We start from the raw sequence: 19,693 nt of genomic DNA, 5'->3' as shown, positions 1-19,693 counted from the left end.
GGAGAGGCGGAGGCAACAGAGGGAAGGGAGGGGCAGGCCTTAATGAGTGCTGAGTCATGGAGCCACACCCCATGGCCTATATAAAGGAGCTACTTTCTGGCAGTCTCTGAGTCAGGCAAAAGTCAAACTTATCTTGCTGAAGTCACTTACTGGTCTCCTGCCTGCTCTGAGGACTTTGCTAGGACTTTGGGCAGAGCTGCAGAGGCAAGCCTGATTCGGATTTCCCGGACCCAGCCGTCAGCGGAGGAGTGGGACACGACAGTACTGCTGGTATCTCACCCCGAAGCCACTGATGATCTCACCCAACGGCTTCATATAGATGTTGAACAGAAGGGGCGAGAGAATCGACCCCTGCGGCACCCCACAAGTGAGGCACCTCGCGGTCGACCTCTGCCCCCCTGTCAACACCGTCTGCGACTGGTCAGAGAGATAGGAGGAGAACCACCGATACACGGTGCCTCCCACTCCCAATCCCCCCAACCGGCGCAGCAAGATACCATGGTCGATGGTATCAAAAGCCGCTGAGAGGTCTAATAGGACCAGGGCAGAGGAATAACCCCTGTCCCTGGCCCTCCAGAGATCATCCACCAATGCGACCAAAGCTGTCTCCGTGCTGTATCCGGGTCGGAAGCCGGACTGGAACGGGTCTAGATAGACGGATTCATCCAGGTATTGGGGTAGCTGTCGCGCCACAGCACTCTCTACAACCTTCGCAACAAAGCGAAGGTTGGAGACTGGACGGTAATTACCCAAAATAGCTGGGTCCAAAGAGGGCTTCTTGAGGAGGGGTCTCACCACCGCCTCTTTCAAGGCGGCAGGGAAAACCCCTTCCAACAAAGAAGCATTGATAATCCTCTGGAGCCAGCCTCGTGTCACCTCCTGAGTGGCCAGTACCAGCCAGGAAGGACACGGGTCCAGTAAACATGTAGTGGGATGGAGCCTCCCCAACAACCTGTCCACGCCTCGGAGCCACAGGGTCAAACTCATCCCAAACAGACTCAACAAGACGTGCCTCCTCTCCCTCGCTTGGATCATCCCAATTTCGGTCCAGACCGTCCCGGAGCTGAGCGATTTTATCGTATAGATAACCACTAAACTCCTCGGCACGTCCCTGCAACGGGTCATCCCGCACCTCCTGATGAAGGAGGGAGCGGGTCACCCGAAACAGGGCGGCTGGGCGGTTATCTGCCGACGCAATGAGGGTGGAGGCGTAAGAACGCCTCGCCTCCCTCATTGCCACTAGGTAGGTCCTTGAATAGGTCCTAACTAGTGTCCGATCAGCTTCGGAACGGCTGGACCTCCAGGTGCTCTCTAGGCGTCTTCTCCGAAATTAAACAAAAATGAACTGCTCAATTGCTAATTGAGCAATCAATTGACTTCTCCAGACAAAAATCAAAATTCAACACTGGAAGAAGCTGCTGTTAATATTTCCTAATCCTGTTATTTATAAGCTTTCTTATAAATGTTCTTTGAAATAAGTATTTAACAATCGTCTGTTCGGGGCTCTGCATTCAGTAGTTTTATAGCAAGGAAAACGTGCTTAGATTAGTTTTAACACATTCAGCATTTTATCCAACATTTCCTGAGCTGCTTCAGCTATATCTCTCTGGCCGTTTCTGCTTTGGTAATTTAATTTTGCTTGTTAAAAATGAAGAGCTCAAACTTGAAATTTATTTTTTTTTTGAAATTTTTTGAAACTCAAAAAGACTTGAAATCCTAGGCTTAGAAAACTTGGAACTCCGTCGCCTTCGACAAGACCTAAGTTTAACTCATAGAATCATCTATTGTAATGTCCTTCCTATTAAAGACTACTTCAGCTTTAACTGCAATAATACAAGAGCAACCAACAGATTTAAACTTAATGTTAACCACTTTAATCTAGATTGCAGAAAATACGACTTCTGTAACAGAATCATCAGTGCTTGGAATACTTTATCTGACTCTGTGGTCTCTTCCCATAATCCTAAAAGCTTTAACCAAAAACTTTCTACTTTTGACCTCACCCCATTCCTAAGAGGACCATAAGGGGCGTGCATAAGTGCACAAACGTGCCTACCGTTCCTGTCCTATTGTTTTCTTTTCTTCTTCATATATATATATATATATATATGCTTATACCTCCTAATATTTACTCATATATATGTTTATATACTATATAATCTTTTTATATGATGTTGTGACAAAATAAAATAAATAAAAATAAATAAAAAACCACTGTTGCTGAAAATTGATGCTTTGCTGGTTTATAACTTCACTGCATTCTGGACTTGATTTCTTATATTCATTCATTTTAGCTGCATTTATTTTAGTGTTACTCTGTTGTCCATGTTGTTTGATTCTAAGTGGAGTGACTGAAATTGCAAAAAAAAAACATCTAAAGATGCATTGGCTATGTAAAGTGCTATTTTGTTTGGAGATTTTTGTGCTGTGTGAATTGTGGTACTCATAATCAGAAATGCAGGTTAATAGACAATGCTAGGTAAAGGAGAGTAAATTTTATATTCCCACAGGTGCTCGGTTCAATAAAAATGTAGGTTATTAGGCAATGATAAGAGAACTTACTTATTTTCCCAAGTGATGTTTTCTTTACCAGAATTAAAAAGAAATCAAATGAGGGGTTATAACTGAGAACAGATAGTACAGCATCTTTATTTGATTGGTATTATTTTTGTAATGATCAAAAGAACCAGATTGGTATAGTGGTTAAGGCATCAGGCTCGAAACCAGGAAACAGTGAATTCTAGTCTCGCCTTAGGCATGAAGACTGGCTGGATAACTTTGAGCCAGTCATCAGGAGACAGTGAGTTCTAGTCCTATCTTAGCCATGAAAGCTCGTTGGGTGACTTTGGGCCAATTACCAGGAGACAGAATTCTAGTCCCATCTTAAACCATGAAAGCCAGCTGGGTAACCTTGGGCCAGCCGCTTTCTCTCAGCCGTAGGATGAAAGCAATGGCAACCCACTTCCGAAAAACCTTGCAAAAAATGCTAAAGGGTTTTATCCAGGCAGACTTCAAAAACTGGACAGAACTAAAGAGAAGAAGAAAAAAAACCATTTCATACTTAATGAAATGTTGAACTGAAAATTTAATTCCTCTTTGAAACTTTGCAATCGGATCAAAAGGAACTTTTTCAAGAAGGGGGAAAAGATTGCCAAATGTTTAAATGGGATTTTGTTTTTTCCGTATAGTTACAGCCTTCCAGTCCCTGCACGACGTGTTCCTGCTCCGCCTTTGAGCAAAATGGCAAAAATGCTGTGGAGGCCAAGAAGGAGAACGGAGGGAAGTCACCCATCCCCAAAATATTTTTTGGCACCCGGACTCACAAGCAAATCGCTCAGATTGTGAAGGAGCTGCACAGGACGGGCTACTCAAGCGTTCGCATGACCATTCTGTCAAGTAGGGAGTATTCCTGCGTCCATCCGAGGATCTCCCGAGGCAGCAACAAGAATGAAAAATGTGCAGAGTTGCTGGAAGGAAAAGAGGTGAGTGGTTTCAGAATAACAGAATTGGAAGGGATCTTGGAGGTCTTCTAGTCGAACGCCCTGCTGAAGCAGGGAGACTAGATACAGGTAATCCTTGACATACGACCACAATTGTGCCCAGAATTTACGTGAGACACATTTGTTAAGTGTGTGTTGCCCCCTTGTACGATTCTTCTTGTCACATTTGTTAAGTGAACCGCTGCAACTATTAAATTAGTCACACGGTTGATCCCCACTTTATGTCCTTTTTTTGCCACAGTTGTTAAGTGAATCACTGCATATCCGGCTTCCCTATTGACTTTGCTTGTCGGAAACTGGCTGGGAAGAATGCAGATGTTGATCACGTGACCCCGGGATGCTGTAACCATCATAAGTTGCCAAGTGCCCAAATTTTGATCACATGACCATGAAGATGCTGGTCATGAGTCCCTTTTTTTCAGTGCCGTTCTAGCTTCAAACAGTCACTAAAAGAATGGTTGTAATTTGAGGACCAATTGTACCTGAAGGTGCGTGGTTGTTCTTTAAACTTCCTCAATTGTCTGCTTCTAGGGTGTGTCTTGTTCTTTTTATCATGGAGCCCACAGGCTTACTGAGCATCTCTCCATACCGTCTGCGAATAAAAAACATCAGGCTTGGGATTTAGAAGAGCTAGTGAGCTTGGGAAAGAAATTCCGATCCTGTGCCTATTTTGCAGCTCGTGAGCTGATGGCGTGCGCCGAGATTGTGTTCTGCCCTTACAACTACCTTTTAGACTCCCAGATAAGACAAAGCGTAAGTACAAATATCTTCTATTGATTATCTGTTTGTCACGGTTCCAAGCCCAACCAGTAAGAAACGAGGCCACACCATTGGTAGAACAATTCTCCTTTACTGGTCTCTCTACCGTGTTTCCCCCAAAATACGACCTACTCCAAAAGTAAGTCCTAGCTTGATTTTTACACTTGCGCCCAATATAAGCCCTACCCCACCCAAAATAAGCCCTAATTAAGACCCCCCTCCCCATCTGTCAGGCCTGGAAACCATCTTGGACATTGGATCTTCAGGCCTGCCACATTTAGTGCTGTGGGAAACTGGCAGGGGGGATTGCATGGAGCTGGGGAGATATGTAGTCAAAATAACATTCCTTTCTCCGAGAGTCAAGGCCACTCTGCCCTGCACCTGGAGGTGTGTGACTGGGAGGCATCGCCAGTTGGGATGGTGGATTGGTTGGGCCATGTGATGGACATGTGGGTGCAGGGGAAGGGACTTGGACTTTCTTTTGAGTGGGGAAAACCCGGAAGCTTTCAGATTCAGGTTTTCCCAGATGTACCAATATGACATCTCTCATAAAATGGAGCTTTGAGGAAACTCAAGCCTCGGAATTTTCTTTCGTTGGGGGTGTTACTTGGAACCCTGACACTGCCCACTCCAGGGTGCATGGGTAAAAATTAAGCTAGGGTGGGGATTTGTCTGTGTGGAGCTGCCCTGAATACATTCGGACAGTTGCAGCCAAGCCTCGCACACCTGCCTTGCCGATCCATTTCTTCTGCAGCTGGCAAAGCTTTCCTAAAGGCCTCTGCAGCCGATAACAGAGCTCCGGATTGATCAATTGTGAATCACTGCAGTTGTTCAATTAGTAAGACGGTTGTTAAGTGAATCTGGTTCCCCCGTTGACTTTGCTAGTCAGAAGATCGCAAAAGGTGATTACATGATCCCAGGACACCTCAACCGTCATAAATATGAGTCAGTTGTCAAGCATCTGAATGTAATTCATGTGACCATGAGGATGCTGGTCATAAGTGTGAAAAATGGCCACAAGTCCCTTTTTTCAGGGCAGTTGTAAATATGAACGGCCACTAAATGAATTATTGTAAGTCAAGGACTACCTGTACAGGTTGGCTGCTAAGCAAGCAATTTTTTTTTCATGTGACTCAGAACACTGCATTGGTTGTAAGTGTGAGGACTGGTTGCAAGTCATATTTTTTCAGTGCTGTGGTAACTTTGACCGGTCACTGAATGAATGGCTGTAAGTTGAGGACTGCCTGTATTGGTGTCGTGTCCCACTCCTTCACTGACGGCCGGGTCGGGGAAGTCCGTATCAAGCGTGCCTCTGCAGCTCTGCCAAAGTCCTATCAGAGTTCTCAAGGCAGGCAGGAGACCAGGAAGTGACTTCAGCAATCCAAGTTAGACTTTGCCTGACTCAGAGAATGCCAGAAAGCAGATCCTTTATATAGGCCATGGGGTGTGGCTCCATGACTCAGCACTTATCCAGGCCTGCCCCTCCCTTCCTTTTGCTGACGTCGCCTCTCAATTCTCCGGAAGCGAGGATCTCTCCAGCCTCCAGCTGTTGGTAATCTGGCTTCATATTCTTCAGGCTCACATGCTGTGGGGGAGGGGTTTAGTTGCTCCGTTTGCCTGGGCATGGTGCCAGGACTGGGGGCTGAAGGCACGTCAGGCCCTTTGTCTTGCTCGGCCTGTCCGGGCATGGTGCCAGGGCTGGGGCCTGGAGGCATGCCAGGACATTTTTCTGAACTATCAGCATCCGGCAGGAGATAAGAGGGGCCCGGCTGCGGCGGGGGGAGCGAGCGAGGCACAACAATTGGTGTCACACTGTAAGCAGCAGCGAATAACCAAAAAATTGTTCTGCACTTTAAAAGCATCTAACGTGCATGTATATAAAATCTTACTCTGCAGCAAGACAAACAATTTTTTTCTATCAGCAATGTCTTTCTTGTAATAAATGTCCTTCCATAGCATACTTGGGTCCAGTTTTTGGAAGCCACAGGGGAATATTATGTCCAGGGTAGTAACTTACCAATTCGGTGCAAGCTTTTGAATTTGAAAAACTTTTCATGAGAGAGGTTGGGGGGGGGGAAAGTGACTGAGTTACTGCTGTTAAACTTATGGAAAAACGTGGTGTTTTTTTTTAATAGGAAAAGTAAAGTAAATTAAGTAATGTGGGGAGTGGTCCTTGGTGCTCTCTGAGCTTGGTTGTTTCTTGCAGACATTTCATTTCCCAACTAGGTAACATCATCAGTGCTAGAAGGGAGAGGGGTTTGTGGAGAGAAGCGGAAGGAGGACGACTGTGGGGTCCTTGGTGCTCTCTGAGTTTGCTTGTTTTCTTGCAGATATTTCATTTCTCAACTAGGTAATATCTGTTGCAATATAGCCATACGGATTCCATCTGAGAGATCGCCTATGTGCTAGATTAGCGTGGGAATCCCCCAGCTAGTTGAATCACATAGATAGAAACTTCTTTGATGTTAAAGTCACATCAGAGGAGCAGGATATTTACCTCTATGGTGTGAAGATGCATTTACAGTTTTACATCCCTTTTCCTTTACTTGATAAGATCTTTTTTTTTTTTTAATTATTATTTTTATTTTTAAATTTTTTTCAACAAACAAAAAAGAAAATACATTATTACACCCTTGTGCTATACATAAAAGGAAGATTTGGGTCTTCGGATATATCCTCATGATTGCCAAAATCCACGTTCTCGAGGTACAGGTACTGAAGCGTCCAATTTTCCAAGCGCATAGTCCACAAATGGTTTCCAAGTCTTCCAGAAAATATCTTCTTTATACACACCACTTCTAATTTTAATATCACATGTCAGTTTATCATTTAAGGCTAATTTCCACATTTCAGAATTCCACTCTTCTATTCTAAAAATCACATCTAATTTCCAATATCTAGCTATTATAATTCTACCTATTATAATCATAATTCTAATCAATTCTTTTTCATATTTTGTTAATTCTATTTCCTTAATTACCAACAATAATATAGTTTCCACTCGCAATATTATTACTTTCCCCATCATTTCAAATATCATTTTCTCCAATTGTTGCCAAAACTTTTTAACCTTATCACATTTATACCACATATGTTCATAAGTCCCCAATTCCATCTCACATCTCCAACATTTTTTACTAATTTTTTTATCTACTTGATAAGATCTTTCTTACAAAGATCTAAGGAATCCCTTTATGTGAAGATCAATTGGTATGCAAGGTTAGGATGTCACAGAATGTATTGCTATGTTTTGCTACATGATCGATATACAAGATTTTGTTTGATGTATTGCTTTCTGATAGACTCTTTTTGATGTGTGTGCCTTCTGATGTTATTGTCTTTTATGCAAATGTTTTTCCTGTAAGAATCCTAATAAAAGGAGAGGCTTAGATTCTGCTCTGGGCTCTCATCCCAACGAAAACTTTGCTTCTGGCTCATTGCTTCATGAGAGACCACCGCAAATATCATCAGTGCTACAAGGGGGAAGGATTTGTGGAGACGACAAAGAGGAAGATTTTGGGGTCCTGGGTTATCTCTGTGCTTGGTTGTTTTTCTTACGGACATTTCCTTTCATCATCAGTGCTAAATTAAGTACTGTAATATTGGAACCGCAACATGGAATTATAACAAGGCCAACGACGGCAGTTTTATTTAAAATGTCAACAAATAAAAACAAGGCATGTGGAGGAGGGAGCTGCTTTGGCTTAACTGATAAGCTGATCCATCTCAATCTTTGCAGATGGAAATCGAGTTGAAAGACCAGGTGCTGATTTTAGACGAGGCTCATAATATCGAAGACTGTGCGCGAGAGTCAGCCAGCTACAGCGTGACGGAAGAACAGCTCAGGTTGGCTCGAGAGGAACTGGACGCCATGGTGAACAACCACATTAGACCAAAGGACCACCAGCCCTTGCGGGCTGTGTGCTACAGTCTGACAAAGTAAGAGAAGACCACCAAGCAGCGTAGTGAAAATGAGTTCTGGACTTTGAGGCAGAAATGATTGTGCTACTTGGTGGTCATCTAAATTTATTTAGTAAATAAATGAGTTCAAGTAGCCTTAGGTATGAAAGCTGGCTGGGTGACTTTTGGCCAATAGCCAGGAAATTGTGAGTTCTAGTCCCAACTTTAGGCTGATATTTTTCTCTCTGGGCACGATGAGAATATATCTGCTGAATATAACTCTACATTGGTGACACAAAGGGCATCCGGCCAGTAAATACACGCCAGTTGCCAAGCGTCCATATTTTATTTTTTTATTTATTTATTATTTACATTTCTATACCGCCCTTGTCGTGTCCCACTCCTCTGCTGACGGCCGGGTCAGGGAAATCCGAATCAGGCTTGCCTCTGCAGCTCTGCCCAAAGTCCTAGCAAAGTCCTCAGAGCAGGCAGGAGACCAGTAAGTGACTTCAGCAAGATAAGTTCGACTTTGCCTGACTCAGAGACTGCCAGAAAGCAGATCCTTTATATAGGCCATGGGGTGTGGCTCCATGACTCAGCACTCATTAAGGCCTGCCCCTCCCTCCCTTCTGTTGCCTCCGCCTATCCAATCTTCTGATGCGAGGGTCACTCCAATCAGCTGTTGTTGGGAGTAAACTTTCCTCAGGCTCACATGCTGTGGAGGAGGGGGAGGGGTCTAGCTGCTCCGTTTGCCTGGGCATGGAGTCAGGGCTGGGGCCGGGAGATTCTCCTTCTTCTGCAGTTTGTGTGGGCATGGAGCCAGGACTTGGGCCGGGAGGCATACATTCCTCAGTGTTCGGGAGCAGGTAAGAAGGCCCCGGCTGCTCTGAGGGCGGGCAAGACACAACAACTCAGGGCGGTTTACAGCCAAGTTCAAAAGACATATACAAAAATTAAAACACAATATTTGAAATTTAAAAATCTGAAACCATAAGGCCGAATATTAAAATAACAAGAAATAAAACCACTCAATTAAAAAATTACTCTTAGGCCAACCCTGCTCGTTGAAACAAAAAAGTCTTGAGCTCGCGCTTAAAGGCCCGGAGGTCGGGAAGAAGGCGTAGCCCCAGAGGCAGTTCGTTCCATAGGGTAGGTGCCCCCACAGAGAAGGCCCTCCCCCGGGGGCCCGCCAGCCGACATTGTTTAGCTGACGGCACCCCGAGGAGACCCTCCCTGTGGGAGCGCACAGGTCGATGGGAGGCTATTGGCGGCAGTAGGCGGTCCCGTAAGTAACCTGGTCCTATGCCATGGAGCGCTTTAAAGGTGATCATCAACACCTTGAATTGCACGCGGAAGACCACCAGCAACCAGTGCAGCTTGCGTAGGAGAGGTGTTATATGGAAGCTCCGAGACGCTCCCTCTATCCCCCGCGCAGCCGCATTCATTTTGATCACATGACCATTTTTAGGCTGCGGCGGCCATAAGTGGGAGGACCAATAAAGGTCCGCTGTTAACAAAAATAAACACAAATTATTTCCTGTGGTTTTGCAGTTGGTTAAGGGACGCCTGCGGTCAGCTGATCCAAAGCGGTTACGAGACCTCAAGTAAAGTCTGGAGCGGAAGTCAGATGGTGACCATTTTCCATGAACTGGGAATAACGGATGCTACGTTTCCCATTTTACAGGTAGGAATTTTTAACCATACTTGAAAATCAGTGTGATGATGATGCCATCTCCAAAGCCGTTTGGAACTCAACGGTAAAAATATCACATGGGTAGTCCTTGGCTTACAACGGTTTGCTTAGTGACCATTCGAAGTTAGAACAGCACTGAAAAATGTGACATTAACGTGTTTCATAGTTACAACCTTTGCAGCATCCCCACGATCACGTCATCAAAGTTCAGACGCTTGGCCACCGGCATGTACTTATGACGGTTGCTGTGTCCCAGGGTCATGTGATCCCATTTTGCGACCTTCTGACAAGCAAAGTCAACGGGGAAGCCTGATTCGCTTAGCAACCAGGTTATTAACTTATCAGCTGCAGTGATTCACTTAGCTGTGGCAAGAAAAGAAAACTTACTTAACAAATGTCTCACTTAACAACAGAAATTTGGGGCTCAGTTGTTGGAGGACTACCTGTATCATCTGGCTAAAACAAACTTACCCAATGTTCTTACGTTGTTTGGATTTTGCTCAGTGGTCACCCAATAATTGATTCATTAGTTAAATACTAATAGAAGTGAATATTTGTAGCTCAGGGTTTATTTTGTTTATTTATCTTATTTCTTTGTATCTCACCGTTGTTGTTTTTTTACAAATAATTCAAGGCAATGAACATATCTAATACTCTTTCCTCCTTCTTTTTCCCCCAAAACAACAATCCTGTGAGGTGAATTGGGCTGAGAGAGAGAGAGAGACAGAGACAGAGAGACAGAGACAGAGACACAGAGAGAGAGAGAGACAGGAGACAGAGAGAGACAGAGAGACAGAGACAGGAGACAGACAGACAGACAGAGAGACAGAGAGAGAGAGAGAGAGAGAGAGAGGAGACAGAGAGAGAGACAGGAGACAGACAGACAGACAGAGACAGAGAGAGAGACAGGAGACAGACACAGAGAGAGAGAGACAGGAGACAGACAGAGAGAGAGAGAGACAGGAGACAGAGAGAGAGAGACAGACAGAGACAGACAGGAGACAGAGAGACAGAGACAGGAGACAGACAGACAGAGAGAGAGACAGGAGACAGGAGACAGAGAGAGACAGAGACAGAGAGAGACAGGAGACAGACAGACAGAGAGAGAGAGACAGAGAGAGAGACAGGAGACAGAGAGAGAGAGACAGACAGACAGAGACAGGAGACAGAGAGACAGAGACAGAGACAGGAGACAGACAGACAGAGAGAGAGACAGGAGACAGAAAGCGACAGAGAGACAGGAGACAGGAGACAGAGAGAGAGAGAGAGAGACAGGAGACAGACAGAGAGAGACAGAGACAGGAGACAGAGAGAGAGACAGAGACAGGAGACAGACAGGAGACAGAGAGAGAGAGAGAGACAGAGACAGAGAAAGAGACAGGAGACAGAGAGAGAGAGAGACAGGAGACAGAGACAGAGAGAGAGACAGGAGACAGAGAGAGAGAGACAGAGACAGGAGACAGACAGGAGACAGAGAGAGAGAGAGACAGAGAAAGAGACAGGAGACAGACAGGAGACAGAGAGAGAGAGAGACAGGAGACAGAGACAGAGAGAGAGACAGGAGACAGAGACAGAGACAGAGAGAGAGACAGAGACAGAGAGAGAGACAGGAGACAGACAGAGACAGAGAGACAGAGAGAGAGAGAGATGCTGGCCAAAATCACCCAGCTAACGTTCATGGCTAAGATGGACTTGAATTGGAGTCTCCTAATTGTAGGGTTGAACTGTGGGGTCCTTGATGCTCTTTGAGCTGGATTGTTTTCCTGCAGATGTTTCATTACCAACTAGGCGACATCATTGCTAGAAGGGGATGGGGTTACTCTCTGCTGATATACTAGCAACCAGCCCTGTTGGTGTTGGTGGCCAAAACACTTTGTTTCGTAATGCACAATTGTGCGATTCTTGTTATTTTGAATACAGTGGAAACAGAACTCCCATCCCCATGGAATAAATATGTGGGTTCTTTAAAGACCCTGTTTAACTTAGAAAAGGAAGGGATAGGATAGGATAGGATAGGATAGGATAGGATAGGATAGGATAGGATAGGATAGGATAGGATAGGATAGGATAGAAAACAGCAAGAATAGAATAGAATAGAATAGAATAGAATAGAATGGAATGGAATGGAATGGAATGGAATGGAATGGAATATTTATTTGGAATGGAATGGAGTAGAATAGAACAGAATAGAATAGTTATATGGAATAGAATAGAATAGAATAGAATAGAATAGAATAGAATAGAATAGAATAGAATAGAATAGAATATTTATTTATTTGGAATGGAATGGAGTAGAATAGAATAAAATAGAATAGAATAGTTATATGGAATGGAATAGAATAGAATAGAATAAAATAGTTATATGGAATGGAATAGAATAGAATAGAATAGAATAGAATAGAATAGAATAGAATAGAATAGAATATTTATTTGGAATGCAATAGAGTAGAATAGAATAAAATAAAATAGAATAGAATAGTTATATGGAATGGAATGGAATGGAATGGAATAGAATAGAATAGAATAGAATATTTATTTGGAATGGAATGGAGTAGAATAGAATAGAATAGTTATATGGAATGGAATGGAATGGAATAAAATAGAATAGAATAGAATAGTTATATGGAATGGAATGGAGTAGAATAGAATAAAATAGAATAGAATAGAATAATATGGAATGGAATGGAATGGAGTAGAATAGAATAGAATAGAATAGAATAGAATAGTTATATGGAATGGAATAGAATAGAATAGAATAGAATAGAATAGTTATATGGAATGGAATGGAGTAGAATAGAATAGAATAGAATAGAATATTTATTTGGAATGGAATGGAGTAGAATAGAATTGAATAGAATAGAATAGTTATATGGAATGGAATGGAATGGAATAGAATAAAATAGAATAGAATAGAATAGAATAGTTATATGGAATGGAATGGAGTAGAATAGAATAAAATAGAATAGAATAATATGGAATGGAATAGAATAGAATAGAATAGTTATATGGAATGGAATGGAATGGAATGGAATAGAATAGAATAGTTATATGGAATGGAATAGAATAGAATAGTTATATGGAATGGAATGGAATAAAATAGAATAGAACAGAATATATGGAATGGAATGGAGTAGAATAGAATAAAATAAAATAGAATAGAATAGTTATATAGAATGGAATGGAATGGAATGGAATGGAATGGAATAGAATAGAATATTTATTATTATTATTATTATTATTATTTGAATTTATATCCCGCCCTTCTCCAAAGACTCAGGGCGGCTTACATTGTGTTAAGCAATAGTCTTCATCCATTTGTATATTATACACAAAGTCAACTTTTATTGCCCCCAACAATCTGGGTCCTCATTTTACCTACCTTATAAAGGATGGAAGGCTGAGTCAACCTTGGGCCTGGTGGGACTTGAACCTGCAGTAATTGCAGGCAGCTGCTGTTAATAACAGACTGTCTTAGTCTGTTGAGCCACCAAAGGCCCTTTATTTATTTTTAATTTATTTATTTAATTTATTTATTTAAATAGAATTTATTTATTTATTTAAATAGATTTATTTATTTAATATAATATTATATTTATTTAATATAATATAAGCCGCCCTGAGTCTTCGGAGAAGGGCGGGGTATAAATGTAAACAAAAAAAAAAAAAAAAAAAAAATATATAATATATTAATTAATATAATATTAATATAATAATAATTTAATATATTAAATAATATAATTTAATATATTATTTAAATAAATAAATTTAATATAAATTTATTTATTTAAATAGAATAGAATAGAATAGAATAGAATAAACAGAGTTGGAAGGTACCTTGGAGGGCTTTTACCCTATTTCTCTGAAAATAAGACATCTCCTGATAATAAGCCTTTCGGGCTTTTGAGAACATGCGCTAAAATAAGCCTCCTCCTGAAAATAAGCCCTCCCCGAAAATATTTAAACGCAGAGCTGGAAATCAGGTGAGGCAGCAAGAAGAGCCCCATCTTGCTCCACGTGCCCCAAAATAATAAGACCTCCCCAAAAATAAGGCCAAGCGCTTCTTTCGGGCTTCAAAAAAAATATAAGACGGTCTTATTTTCAGGGAAACACAGTAGTCTAACCCCCTCCCTGTCCAGTGTAGGAGCACCCACAACTTCTAGAGGCAAGTAGTTCCACCGACTAATTGTTTTAACAGTCAGGAAACTTCTCCTTAGTTCTAGGATGCTTCTCTTCTTTATTAGTTTCTATCCGTTGCTTCTTGTTCTGCCTTCTGGTGCTTTGGAGAATAGGTTGATTCCCTCTTCATGGTGGCAACTGTTTTGCTCTTTTCTAGAAACACCTTCAAGCTGTGCTCGAAAAGGAAGAAAAGTTCTCTGGGTTAGAAAAGCCGCTTTCCGTCCCAGTTGTAAGTCCTTCAACTCAGGTTATCCTAAAAGGTCTATTCATGGTCATCCAGTATCTGTTCAAAGAAAACTACAGGTCAGTAAAGCTCTCACCGCCATTCTTTTTTTTCCTCCAGTGTACCAATTGCAATCCTCATAATCACAGATATTTCGGGGATTGGACTACATTTTCAGTTTGCTTCTCCTTAGGTTCGCTGACGATTACCGAATCGCCCTGCAGCAAACCTTCACCTGGATGAATGAAAATCCACCTGACACTCTGGATATGAACGGTTTCTTGGCCCGTTCCCGGAAAAAAGTGCGACACAAAATAGCCGTAAACAGCCTCAACTTCTGGTGCTTGAATCCAGCTGTGGTAAGCCAGTTAGATGTGATGATAACATCTGTGCTTTTAGAGACAAACGAAACAAACCCGGTAGTAACCCTTGGCTTCGAATACTTCTGGATTGGCGGAATGGAAGACAAGGGCCATGCTAGTCTTTGCTAGCATAATATCAGACAAGAATAGAGCTAGTCCTTGACATACAACCTGTTGTGTCTGCCTGCCCCCCCCCCCCTCGTCCGAGCCGGGCCTGCTGCCAGAAAGTGACTTGGAGCCGGGCCTGCTGCCAGAAAGTGACTTGGACAGTAAGAGGGAAGGGCTGTCAGGACTTACCTCGGGAGCACCGGAAGCAGGCCAGAAGCAGGCCAGGTGGAAGAAATAACGAGGCCTCCGTCCCCTGACTCTTTCCCCCCCCCAGGCCACGCCTGCAGACCCAGCTGATGGCAATCAGGCTTGGTTGAACCCTAGGTTTCGTAGGCAGGAGAGGAGGGAACAACAGAAGCAAGGGTGGGGCAGGCCCAGGAAGTGCTGAGTCATGGAGCCACACCCCACAGGATATAAAAGGCAACGAGAGCTGCTGTGTCTCTTTGTAACAGGCAAATCCACTGATTAAGAGCTGAAGTTTGTTTCTGAGTGACTCACCAGCATCGTGGAAGATAACGGAGGATCTTGGCAGACGCTGGCTATTCTGCTGCCAGAGCTGATAGTGCCGGCTAATTAAGCCATCACTCAGACGGAGGCGAGGGAGGACAGAACACAACCATTTGTTTAGTGACCAACGGTGCTAAAAATGCCACTTATGACTGTTTTTCACACTTACTACTGTTACAGCATCCTCATGGTCACATGATCAACATTTGGACATTTGGCAACTATTTGAATTGAACTGAATTCATCTTTTAAATTGATGATTCAAAAGATGATCAATGGCTTGGAGACTAAAATGTATGAAGAACGGTTGCAGGATTTGGGTTTGGCTAGTCTAGAGTAAAGAATACGATAGCAGTCTTTCAATATCTCAGGGACTGCCCCAAAGAAGAGGTGGGGGGGGGGTGTTCAATTTATTTTCCAAAGCACCTGAAGGCAGGAGAAGAAACAGTGGAGGGAAACAAAGGTACCGTATATGTGGTACCTTGCTCAATAGTAGTAACTGTGAGAGGGATTTTGGAGTCCTAGTGGACAACCATTTAAATAAAAGCCAGCCATGTGCAGCAGCTGCCAAAAAAGCCAACACAGTTCTGGGCTGCATAAGCAGAGGGATAGAATCAAGATCACGTGAAGTGTTAATACCACTTTATAAGGACTCGTTAAGGACACACTTGGAATATTGCATTCCGTTTTGGTCACCACGATGTAAAAAAGATGTTGAGACTCTAGAAAGAGTGCAGAGAAGAGCAACAAAGATGATTAGGGGACTGAAGGCTAAAACATAGGAAGAACGGTTGCAGGAACTGGGTATGTCTAGTTTAATAAAAAGAAGGACTAGGGGAGACATGATAGCTGTGTTCCAATATCTCAGGGGTTGCCACAAAGAAGAGGGAGTCAGGCTATCCTCCAAAGCACCTGAGGGCAGGACAAGAAGCAATGGATAGAAACTAATCAAGGAGAGAAGCACATTAGAACTAAGGAGAAATTTCTTGACAAGTTAGAATAATTAATCAGTGAAACAACTTGCCTCCAGAAGTTGTGAATGCTCCAACACTGGAAATCTTTAAGAAAATGTTGGATAACCATTTATCTAAAATGGTGTGGGATTTCCTGCCTGGGCAGGGGGTTGGACTAGAAGACCTCTAAGGTCCCTTCCAACTCTGTTATTATGAAATTATAAAATTGTGAAACTACTCAAGGAGAGAAGCGACCTAGACCTAAGGAGAAACTTCCCGACAGTGAGGACAGTTCACCAGTGGAACAGCTTGCCACCAGAAGTCGTGGGTTCTCCATCACTGGAGGTTTTTAAGAAGAGACTGGACAGTCACTTGTATGAAATGGTATAAGGTCTCCTGCTTGAGCAGGGGGTTGGACTAGAAGACCTCCAAGGTCCCTTCCACCTCTATTTTTCTTCTTCTTATTATATCGATGAGGACATGGCAAAAAGACCCACCTCTCTCCCACCAATCAGGTGCTCCCTCCCATCTCCCCAAAACCCTTAACCCCATTCAGCAGTTGCCTATATGTAGTCCTTAATTTACAGCCATTTGTTTAGTGACCATTCAAAGTAACAAACGGACTGAAACAAGGGACTCTTTCACATGACTGTTGCAGCCATCTCCATGGTCACGTGATCGAAATTCAGGCACTTGGAGCATCCCAGGGTAGCCTTCCCAGCTGGCTTCCAACAAGTAAAGTTAATGGAGGGGAGCCAAATTTGCTGAGTAACCATATTATTAACTGGTTTTTTTTTCATGTTTGTTTGGGGTTTTTTTGGTGTTTTTTTGCACACGGAGGTGCTTCCGGGTTGAAAGGGTTAGCCAGTGACATCACTGTTGCTTTGGGGATATTCATTTGGGGACTCCTTTCATGTCCCCAGCAGTAGCTGGAGTAACGGACGGGAGGTCAACCCTGCCCCATAGCAGCTCTCGGGTCTCAAACGCGGGCTTGCTAACCTCCTGCCCAGCGTTCCAGTCACTCAAGCCACTTTTCTCCTATATTACTCTGTTTCCCCCGAAAATAAGACATCCCCTGATTATAAGCCCAATCGGGCTTTTGAGCACATGCGCTAAAATAAGCCTCCCCCCCGAAAATAAGCCCTCCCCGAAAATATTTAAACGCAGAGCTGGAAATCAGGTAAGATGGCAAGAGGAGCCCCATCTTGCTCCACACGCCCCAAAATAATAAGACCTCCCTGAAAATAAGGCCAAGCGCTTATTTCGGGGTTCCAAAAAATATAACACCGGGTCTTACTTTCGGGGAAACACGGTATTAACTTAAGAAATGCAAGTGATGGGATCAGGGTATCAAAACCCTGCATTTTGTTCTGGGAAGTCGGGGGGGGGGGAGTGGGGGGTAAGGGGTAAGGGAATTGGGGGGGGGGGTTGAAGGTAGAGGATGGAGTGATGGTTAATGTACAGGGATTGTTGAAGATGTATAAATATAATTAATGTAGGGTCGGGTCTGTCCAGCTACCATTTTAGAATGGTGGGGAGGGAGAAAAGAGGAGAGAGTAGGAGGTAGGAAAGAGGAGAAGAGGGAGAAGAGGAAGGAAGAGGGGTAGAAGAGGGAGAAGGAAGGTATAGGGTGGAGGGAGGAGAGGATGTAGATAAGAGAAGGGGAGGAAGGTCTGGAAAGTAGAAGAAGGTAGAAGAGGGAAGAGAGTTAAAAGGAGGGGGTGGTGACTGGGCAAGCCCAACTAATTGCATATGACACTACGTTGGATGAGTTGTTGGATATGAATGTAAAAATAAAACTTTTTTATAAAAAAAAAAGAAATGCAAGTGATTTGCTTAACAGCCATGGCAAAATAAGTTGTCAAATTAGGTGTGATTCACTTAACAACTGCCTTGCTTAAAGTCTGTAGAGATTCGCAGTCATCCAGGTCATGGTTATCCCAAAAGTACTTTTTTTCAGGAGGCAACTGGACTTTCTTGTTTTTTCTTCTGAAGACGTTTCGCTTCAACAGTGGCAAGGCTATTGATAGGACAATACTGGAAGAAAAAAGAGTTACCTACAATAGAAGAATGGATATTGAAAGTTGCTAATTTGGCTGAGCTGGCTAAAATCTCAGCCTTTTTGAAAGACATTACACAAGAAAATATCTAACTGAATGGAAAAAATGGATTGAATATATGCAAACTAGATATCAGATTAAGAGATATCAGATTGCCTTTGAATAATTAGGATGTATTTATCTCTGATTTGTATGGGGGAAATTAGGGTTTGAGAAGAAGGGGAGGATTATAATTTGTGTTAGGGAAAATTTAGCGTATGATTGTTTTTTCTTTTGAACTATACCTTGTGTTTGTTCTGGGAAGTCGGGGAGGGAGGAGGGTGGTTTTGGAGGGAAGGGGGAGGGGATGGAGTGGGGGAAAGGGGGGGTGAAAATTTTTGTAAAAACTTTTTTAATAAAAAAAAAAGAAGAAGAAGCTTCCTCAACTGACTGTCAGAGCTTAAGAAGCTTCTTGGATGAAGAAGCAAAACGTCTTCAAAAGAAAAACCGGAAAGTCCTGTTGCCTCTTTTAAAAGAACTTTTGGGCCTCCAAGTGGCTTCGGGGCGACTCTAAAAAGGATGCAAATGACCAGCTTTCTGCAGGGAGTATAAATCCTTCCATTCCCCACCATTCTAGTCAGAGCTGAAGAAGCTTCTTGGATGAGAAGCGAAATGTCTTCAAAACAAAAAACCAGAAGGTCAATTGCCTCCTTTTTCAGGACAGACTGTCTTGTTTAACAATGAAAATTCTGCTCTCAGCTGTAGTAAGTTGAGGGCTCCCTATAGCCCCATTCTGGGAATTTTAGGATGAAAGCTTGAAACGTTTTTCTCTTATTCTCTGTAGGCCTTTTCCAATTTAAGCAGCGTGGTCCGATCCATCGTTTTAACCTCAGGAACACTTTCTCCCATGGATTCCTTTTCGTCCGAGCTTGGGGTGAACTTTTCCATTCAGCTTGAAGCGAACCATATCATTAGAAATTCACAGGTAAGCTCCCCCTACCTTCAGCAGCCGACTCGTTGGTCCCATATGTAACGACCCCATAATCCCTTGCGGGGTAGTGTCTGGGCAACTGAATGGAGCTAAGTGTTTACTGGCTGAATGCCCTTCCTGTCACTAATGCGGAGTTTTTTTGCAGCAGATATATTCTCAGCTCCACCTCTAGGCTACTGCACCTGTTCTGTCTCCCTTGCCTCAGTCCGAGCGATGACTTAATTAGCTGGCAACTATCAGCTTCTGGCAGCAAACTAGTGAGCGTCTGCCAAGTGTCTCTGTTATCTCTCTTGATGCCGATGAGTCAACCAGGAACAAACAGTACTTCAGCTCTAGTTAAGCAGTTGATCTGCTTGCCACGAAGGGGTATAGCAGCCCTTGCTGCTTTTATATCCTGTGGGGTTTGGCTGCATGACTCAGCACTTCCTAGGCCTGCCCCACCCTTGCTTCTGTTATTCCCGCCTCTCCTGCCTACGAAACCT

The 19,693-nt window shown here is 43.2% G+C and overlaps 1 protein-coding gene across 3 annotated transcripts in view; it reads left to right on the top strand.

Moving 5' to 3' along the window:
* BRIP1 (BRCA1 interacting helicase 1) overlaps window positions 1–19,693 on the top strand; it is a 161,515-nt gene that overhangs the window by 59,666 nt on the left and 82,156 nt on the right. For all 3 annotated transcript variants that reach the window (XM_058164111.1, XM_058164110.1, XM_058164112.1), the window contains 7 exons: window positions 3,189–3,482; window positions 4,032–4,253; window positions 7,999–8,198; window positions 9,711–9,843; window positions 14,186–14,331; window positions 14,445–14,610; window positions 19,065–19,205. In XM_058164111.1, the coding sequence (XP_058020094.1) occupies window positions 3,189–3,482; window positions 4,032–4,253; window positions 7,999–8,198; window positions 9,711–9,843; window positions 14,186–14,331; window positions 14,445–14,610; window positions 19,065–19,205 (1,302 nt within the window). The remainder of the gene's footprint in view (window positions 1–3,188; window positions 3,483–4,031; window positions 4,254–7,998; window positions 8,199–9,710; window positions 9,844–14,185; window positions 14,332–14,444; window positions 14,611–19,064; window positions 19,206–19,693) is intronic.

The sequence above is a fragment of the Ahaetulla prasina genome, chromosome 1 (assembly GCF_028640845.1).
Source record: "Ahaetulla prasina isolate Xishuangbanna chromosome 1, ASM2864084v1, whole genome shotgun sequence".
Taxonomy (NCBI): Eukaryota; Metazoa; Chordata; class Lepidosauria; order Squamata; family Colubridae; genus Ahaetulla; species Ahaetulla prasina.
The sequence above is the reverse complement of the archived record's forward strand: the minus strand, read 5'-3'. Positions and strand labels throughout refer to the sequence as shown.